The sequence below is a fragment of the Watersipora subatra genome, chromosome 6 (genome assembly GCF_963576615.1).
Source record: "Watersipora subatra chromosome 6, tzWatSuba1.1, whole genome shotgun sequence".
Classification (NCBI taxonomy): Eukaryota; Metazoa; Bryozoa; class Gymnolaemata; order Cheilostomatida; family Watersiporidae; genus Watersipora; species Watersipora subatra.
In genome coordinates, this window is record NC_088713.1 from 46634002 (window position 1) to 46642842 (window position 8841).

Here is an 8841-nt window from a genome sequence, read left to right on the forward strand (position 1 = left end):
GAAGAGAGAGAGAAGAGAGAGAGAGAGAGAAGAGAGAGAAGAGAGAGAGAAAGAGAGAGAGAAGAGAGAGAAAGGAGAGAGAAAGAGAGAGAGAAAGAGAGAGAAAGAGAGAGAAAGAGAGAGGAAAGAGAGAGAAAGAGAGAGAGAAAGAGAGAGAGAAAGAGAGAGAAAGAGAGAGAAAGAAGAGAGGAGAAAGAGAGAGAGAAAGAGAGAGAAAGAGAGAGAAAGAGAAGAGAAGAAGAGAGAAAGAGAGAGAAAGAGAGAGAGAAGAGAGAGAAAGAGAAGAGAGAAAGAGAGAGGAGAGAGAGAGAGAGAAAGAGAGAGAGAAAGAGAGAGAGAGAAAGAGAGAGAGAGAAAGAGAGAGTGAAAGAGAGAGAGAAAAGAGAGAGAGAAAGAGAGAGAGAAAGAGAGAGAGAGAAAGAGAGAGAGAGAGAAAGAGAAAGAGAGAGAAAGAGAGAGAAAGAGAGAGAGAGAGAACAAGAAAGAGAGAGAGAACGAGAGATAGAGAAAGAGAGAGAAAGAGAGAGAGAGAATGAGAGAGAATGAGAGAGAATGAGAGAGAATGAGAGAGAAAGAGAGAGAACGAGAGAGAAAGAGAGACAGAAAGAGAGAAAGAAAGAGAGAAAGAGAGACAGAGAGAGAGAGAAAGAGAGACAGAGAAAGAGAGAGGGAAAGAAAGAGGGAAAGAGAGAGGGAAAGAGAGAGGGAAAGAGAGAGAGACATAGAGAGGATGAGTGAGAGTGCAAAAGAGAATGGGAGGGCAAGTATACTTGCCCTCCCATATACAGAGAGAGCGAAATACAAAAAAGCATTATCTCTCACACTGCACTAGACTGCCAGGATACCAGTACAAATAATCAACTACTTCTGTACCATTGGTATTTCATGATGAGAACAAATGTTGAGTCTGACCAATCCTCAACTAAGTTATTTTGTAGAACTCATTAAGAACACCACTCCAAAGTGTTTTTATTGGTTTATATTACTCGTTTACCAGAGCATAAAAAGATGCCTACACAAAATTTTTTATCAAAAATCGGTAATAAAATACATATAATTCCATAGAACCTAATGTTCAAATACAATTATATGTTATTTTTCTATTCTTACTTGGTCTGCGACATACTAAACTGTATTAATGATTCCTTTAGTTTCTATTTTTGTAAACTAATTAAAATACGGACTATGAAAAGGCACCAGTAAAGGCTGCTTTATATACTAACAGCCAACATTGTAAACTCAGATACAGTATAATTCTTACCAGATTGCTTGAGGGATATTATAGTTTGATTACCAGAACAAGAGAAAGCAACTAGACAAAATGTTAAGCTACGTGAGTGCCACGGAACTCTAAACCATAATCAACGATCACAATCGTTTCATTAGTGATTTTCTTCTCATCTTTCCCAAAAGACTTTATTTCGCCTTCATCATTCAACACTATAATCTCTTTCTCAAGAGCATTTTCAGCAATTCGAATCACTGCTGGTAGATGTGAGTAAAGCTCTTCATAGTCACCTTCATCTTCAAATCGACTTATCATAGACTCTAAATCCCTTTTACCATTTGGAAGGAAAACTCCGTAGTATTTGGCCATTTTTCTGGCTTCCTCGCTAATCTTTGTATAAATGGTGACTGGAGTTATTTCAGGATCCTGATAATGGGCTGCGAGAGAATCAATAAAGCAGTTATTTATAGCTGGATGAGTGCCACATTCAAAACCCAGCAATTCTTGTGCCCACGTTCTTCCAAGCTCTTTCAGCTTCAAACTTAGTTTATCTGAAATGTTAAAAAACTGATTACGGTATTTGACAACCATTCAAAGTGTTCAAACAATACTAGTAATAATATTCGCACTGGTTATAACTACGTAGCTGCTGTCATATGGCCTCACTGATAAGTGTCCCATATATTGACAATTGGTTTAACCAAACATGCGTCTTTTAGTTCTATATTTACATTCCAAGCTGTCATTATGTCCTCCTTTTTGTTATCTTGTTTAGTAGTTCAACTACACCTAAACAAGAGTCTAGAGTTCCTGAAATGCTCCAGAATTTTATAACAACTAAATACTACAGTTCAACATGTAGCTCATGTATTTGGCTTTGATATATAAATTATTTTATTAACTGGCATTCATTGTAAAACGTTCTAGCAGACTGTCAGCTTCCTTTCAGTAGATGTCATTTACCTATCTTTGTTTCTAAATATTCTGATAATTTTGACATTATAACTTAGCTGAATACAATTTAGATACTGACGTACCTTTAAAGAGAATACTTAAACATATAATAAACATATAACATATGACATATAACATGACTTGATAGCTTTTATACAACAATTAAAAAAATTAACTTATTTAGATGTTCTTTACAAAAAGTAGAAACGATTTAAACAAATAGTTCTTAATAATAAACATTCTGATAACTTTTGACTTTATGATAAAGCTGATTGTGATTTAAATCCATATTATTGCATCTTTAAAGGAAGTATTTGAACATTAATCACCCTGAACTATAACACGACTTAATCGCTTTAATATTACAAAACAGCATATTAACTTATTTAGGTTTTTTCTACAATAGATAGACACGTAACTAAATGTGTAGAATAAACAAACCATACCTTCACCACAAACACATTCATTCGAGCTGTCAAAGGCACATTCATGGCAGCTTTCTGGACTCTTTGTAGGGAGACCTAAGTCTGAAAATAATAAGTTAAAAGTGGATTAGCAATGAACTTGCCCAAAACCATTTTATATTGTATCAAAAAAAGTATCTGTATTTTTTATCATTTGCGGTTGCTTCTGAAAATTGAAAAGATCATGTTGTTGTTTTCACTGGCATGATGTTTCTAGATTAAAACCAACAAAATTTAATCTCAGTTAAAACACTCGAAAAGCAACCAGCCAGCAGTCAGACCTATTATAGTCAATCAACTAGCAAATAGAATAACATCATTGTTAAAAGTTATACAAAAATCTGAGATATTTGATTTGCTAGAAACTAGTGTACTCACCTTGGTTATCAGCCATCAAACATATCTATAGATGTCCAATCATAGTGTTTACTACAATAAATATAAATATTTGATGAAAATATTGAACATAAGGATGTTGCACATGTAAATAGTCAAATGCAACAGTTAAGTTATGAGTGCTTCTTAATTATCACTCGTAAATACCAGTTCTTCAATTTTGTAAAATTCAGTTTTAGCATTCCTAATGTATCCTAATATCAAGGTTGAAATAAAAATCAAAAACTCACCAGATTTCTTGATATTTATTTTGACTGCTGCTTCAGCCACGACTAGAAGCTGAACTAACACTATAATTACAATTCTATAGAAGATGAGCAGTATAAATAACAGCTTTATACTAATTATGATGCTTGGGAAAGCTTTCTGAGCTTTATAGCTTTCAGCTTTTAATTATCTATGAAACTGTATAGCGTTGTGTAGTTTCTAGAGACTTCTAGAATGAGACTAATCATTTATTAATCTGTATAACATTGTATAACATCTGGAGATTAGATAAAACTAAAATTCTTTTATATTTGAAAATTAATAATTGCAACAAAATATACCTCTTTTTATATCTGAAACATGATTGTAACAGAGGCTTTCAACGGAAATAGGATGTCGTCATATCTAGTAAGGCGGTTATTATCTGAGAGTTAAAAACCTTCTGAATAAAATAATCATTGAACCATGAAGACTTTAAAGGTAGTATGATACACAATTAAATGGTTCATTTGGTGAATTAAAAACATCGTTTAGAGGGTGGATAACTCTCTAGTGTGTAATTAAAAAGAGCAATGAATAAACATGAAAAATTTATGATAAAATATGAATTTCGACTTAAAAGTGTTTACCAAAGAATGAAGTAAGTATGAAAAACCTTCATCTTGTATCATAAATATGAATTTAATTAATGAGTAAGTAAATTATTCTAATGAACTAAAAAGAAACAAATTAAAATTACCTGTGGTGGTGATAACATGAGTTAATCATAACACGTTTTACCATGGTATTTTTAGGAAAGGGAATATCATTCCCAAACATTGATTTGTGCGGAAAGTCACTTAACACTTGTGAGCTCTCATTACTTATAGCCAACCCAGAAGGGTCGGGCTGACGCTTCTAAATCTTTTTTAGTTTTTTATATTTTATTTTTCTGAACTCGATACTTGCTTCTTTTTATTATTCTTTTTACTGAACTAAACTATTTTATATAAATTATCAAACTCTTCTACTAGCCATCAAAGTGTACTTTTGTTATTATAATTACTTCTAACATGAAGTACTTGAAAATCGGTTTGCATTTACGCTGGGATATGAACAACTAGTTTTAGGCTAAAATTTGCGCTTAGCGAGCAAAACTTTTACGCTTTGCATCTGTGCAAAATGCAGCGCATGAAAGCTTTGCAGTGCTAAAAAAAAATTTCAACGCTAATATCGTTTAGTTATGCAGTGCAGAAGAAGAGTTGAGATCAAAAGACATTGTTGAAAAGATTGAAGCAAACTGTAGCAAACATATCAATGAGTGCAGGGAGTTGTTATGCAGCATTATAATAATATGCCTTCAAACTTGGAATGAAATAAAAATGGAAGATCTCCACCAAACTGCAAAGCAGGGCACAGGCTATAATATCATCGCAGGAATAGGAATCAACTGATAAGAATCAACTGGTATAGGAATCAACTGGTAGATATATTTCTCGGCTTTGCAATGCATATTTATTAAGAGATCTTTGACAAGTTAGAGGTAAGTTAGTAAATTTATTGCATCCAAAAGGGTTAATATTGCTCTATCGGAAAAAGAAGGCAAAATATAGACGACAATCGCTTTACCCATGAAAGGACTAAATTTATCTTCCCAAAACTCTGACGAGCCATTTGAAAAATACAACATCAGCCTCTATTTTACCTCAACTATAGAGAAAGGGGTTAAAAACTAGAGCGCCTTGGCATTCAATCAGAGGTTTTACAGTATATTAATTTTAATGTTTATTTGTTGTTTGTGTGTTTAGCTACAGTGATTAAAATGTACTAACGACAAATTCGCTTTGAAATGGAATGGAACTAGAAATGGAACCACTAGTTCTGCATAAAGGTGAGCTAACCACTAAGCGGCACAGCTTACTTGCCATATACTAAGAAACAATTGTGCACATTATTCTTGTTGCATCTTTCAATCTTTAATGCCAACTGGTTATAATAGCGTGCTTCACGCATCAGCTAACACCTTTGAAGATCATGATTGTGTTAAAGATCATGACGCAATCATTTTCCTAACGCTGGTTTCAGAGGAATGGACACGACTTCAGTTATAATAAATACTAAGTGAGTGCCTGGCGTTGGATGAATACCGAAAAATATTATTGCATAGAAAATTGATTTTTAATTGGCAAAATTTCTTTACCAAATGAAGCTGAGTCATCTAAACTAGTCTTCATCTGTTTGTGGGCTATGCAGACAACATACGTATACCTAACATGACTGAGTTTTATAGGTCTTTGTGAGCAGGCTTATTATTTGCTCTCTGATTTGTGATTTAAATAGTTTACATAGTTTTAAATTAAGTATGACAAAATTAAATATTTGGTTAGCTTGCACAGTTTGAATGTATTTTCATAGGAGTACTGGCTTATCTGTTTAATCTTTTACTTACGCTTGGATGAAATCCCACAGGTTTTTGCATTAGGTTTAGCTTGACAAATGAGATGTATTTTCATAGAGTTGCTGGCACATTTGGTCAGTACTCTACTTCTATATGTAAAGTAACATCCATATATTCATGATTGATTTAATAGTTTGAAGAAATTGGTGTATTTTTTATTTTCTATTAGCATTTTATATATTATCATATATTTTTGACATTTTTAACTATTTTTGACAGGTTGCCGTAACTCCCGAGTTGTCATTAAGTGGAGGCTGTATACGTATATCAGTTTGTGGAATGAAAACTGCATAAACTTTAATAACTCTACAAAGTGCATACACCATCAAACAGTGAGTGTATTCATAGAATAAATAAAAAACTCTTTCAATATAATTATTACTTTTAATAATATAATAATAATATAAAATAATACATGTAATTATTATAGGTAAGTAGGCTACAGTTCTATTTTATTGAATCTCATTCTGTTCATTGTCCGTTAGTCTGCATAAACTTTGACCTTTTCAAATCTTTTGGCCGACAACGTCTAAACTTCCCACACATATTCTCCATGCCTTTCACCACGGCCGCTAAAACTGTTTGGCTTCAAAACTTTTCTATTTAGGACAACTTTTTTAACCATCGAAAATCAAATATTTCAAGTTTTTTAAGTTTATAATTAAACAAAATTTAGAGATGAACAGTGCTGTAAATTCTAATAATAGGTGTTATTAGCGTATCGACCAATCAGATAGTGCTCACAATTCAGGTGTTAAAGATAAGACTCAATCTCTGATTCTGAAAGAGAAAACAACTCGTGTTAATCGGAGTTCTGAATCATTTGTTGATTTTCAGTGCAATTATTTTAAAAACAATTTTTATATTTTTTTTCATTGACATTTTTGGTTTAAATAGATATTTACACAGTTTGTATTTTCATATACACTGAAGATAGTAAAAATTGTTGAGAGATTTAGTAACTTTTCCAATTAAAAGAGGCTAGGCTTTGCTTGCATGGGCTTAAGCTTAAAATTGGAATTGTCCCCTCTTACACGGCAAAAGGTTTGAGCTAGAATTTAGAATTTCTCCCTCTTGCACAGCAAGCACAATATTGATTTAACTAGTAGTATTCAAATATACCATCTTCCCCTACTGGGACGAGTATATCTGGAGTGGCTCAGAACCCGGTCACTTGATGGGGGAATTTTCTGTTTTTGTCACATGTCTTGCACATGCCCAGTTGCATTTAGTCATATATCATGATTAATATTAGACACTGGCCACAATGCTATGTTCTATCACAGCAATATTGCAATAACCCACTACTAATAACTCAATACTGTTAAGAAATATAAGATAAAATATTATGCAAAAATGTGCCTAAATAGTTGCAGAATCTTGCATAAGATTATTGTACATAGAGAGGTATTTGAAAAATGTATAGAAAAATAGAGAAATGTATAAAAAAATACAAATCTCGAAAAAATTGATAAGATTTGGCATGAGATATTAAATATTAGACAAAACAGAAAATTCCCCGTCACGTGACCAGGTTCTGAGCCACTCCAGTTATACTCGTCCCCCCTACTGGAGACTTTAGAGATGTACTCGGATGATAGTGTAGCATTGCAATTGAGTTTGGAATTTTGAGTTATTTCCCCTGAAGCGGGCAGAGTAATACAACAACTTTGTCATTTTTTACTTGTTATTTGAACAGCAAAGTTTGTTAAACAATAAACAACAGTCATTATGTATTTTTAGTCTTTGACTTGTAACACGCATAACAGGAACTTTTAAAACACATAGTCTAGCGACCCCACATGTAGATCATATGATGGATTTGAGCCAAAAATCGCGTTTGTAGTTTCTCATAACAGGAAAGACTGTTTTTGTAGGGAGTGTGATGAGTACAGCTACATGGATTGGTTACATCGACAACTTTTCCTTTTTTTTCCTATGCCTTTCCTTTGGCTTAGAGTTCATGATTACGGTAATTGTACAATAAGCTAAGGAGAGTGCACACCTTCATGTCATTTGTATAAAATCAAATTCGTAAGCATGTACTTACGTGCTTATGAATTTTATAATTCGTAAGCACTTGCAGAACGAATTATTTAGGTTGTAGGAGCGTTTATGGTATATACATGTATATACTCTATATACACCGCATTTATCTATATATACCGTATATTTCTATATACCATATATATTATATACTGTATAATGACACGTCTACCACCTATAATGACATGGTACATGTATACCGTATACATAAATACTTAAAACTGCTACTTTCCGTTAACTTCTTCACCAACCTACGTTTGAGCGCTAAACTTTACAAAGCACTGCACGAACAGTTGAGTCAGTGACTGATCGGCATATCAGGCTACTGTTGCTTTTGGTCGCAAAATATATTGTTAGCAACATCAATACATCGGTGAAACTCTATAACAGGTACTTTCACAGATAATTCAGACATATATTTCCGAAAGAAAAAAACTGCAGAAGCTACCAGATGGCAATAACTAAATAAAATACAAAAATAATAAAACTAATTTGCAGTTGCCAAAACTGAGTCAAATCTTGACCAGAAAACAAATGAGTGGATAACTACTAACTACTTAGACATAATATTATTGAGCTAAAATCTGAGAGCACTGAGTGTGATAGCAGAATTCTTCTTAGTTGTCAAGATAGGGACGGGGTACGAGGGCTTCAGAGTAAAGAAGATAGGCCCACAGCTAAATACAACTGAGTATGTTAGGTATGTGTCTTGGTTAAAGATTGCCTTAATTTCATTAACCAATTGGCTTGCACAACAGCGACCATCAAAATATCAATGACAAAATAACATAGAGTTAGGGAACTATATCAGCTTTCAGATATGACCTAAAATAATGTCTAAAAATAAACTTATATATTATATATAAGATATACATATTTTATATATAATAATAAGATATTATATATAATATAATAATATATACTATCTTATATATTATATATAATATATATTATATATATCCTATATATAATAATATACTAAGTATAATATAATAATATATACTATCTTATACATTAAACATAAGATACATATAAGATATATTTTATATATAATAATGTATCATAACATAATAGTATATATTATCTTATATATAATACATTAGGTATAC

The 8841-nt window shown here is 32.5% G+C and overlaps 1 protein-coding gene across 2 annotated transcripts; it reads right to left on the reverse strand.

Moving 5' to 3' along the window:
- Positions 1 to 980: 980 nt before the first annotated feature.
- LOC137398772 (uncharacterized) lies at positions 981 to 3338 on the reverse strand. 2 transcript variants are annotated; one of them, XM_068084953.1, is made up of 4 exons: positions 3273 to 3338; positions 3025 to 3075; positions 2629 to 2709; positions 981 to 1665 (listed from the first exon to the last, which is right to left on the reverse strand). In XM_068084953.1, the coding sequence occupies exons 2-4, from the start codon at positions 3038 to 3040 to the stop codon at positions 1325 to 1327; spliced, it is 438 nt and encodes a 145-aa protein (XP_067941054.1). In that variant the 5' UTR covers positions 3041 to 3075; positions 3273 to 3338; the 3' UTR covers positions 981 to 1324. The 2 variants fall into 2 exon arrangements, with proteins under 2 accessions (XP_067941054.1, XP_067941053.1); XM_068084952.1 differs by having other exon boundaries at positions 981 to 1779.
- Between the last annotated feature and the right edge of the window lie 5503 nt (positions 3339 to 8841).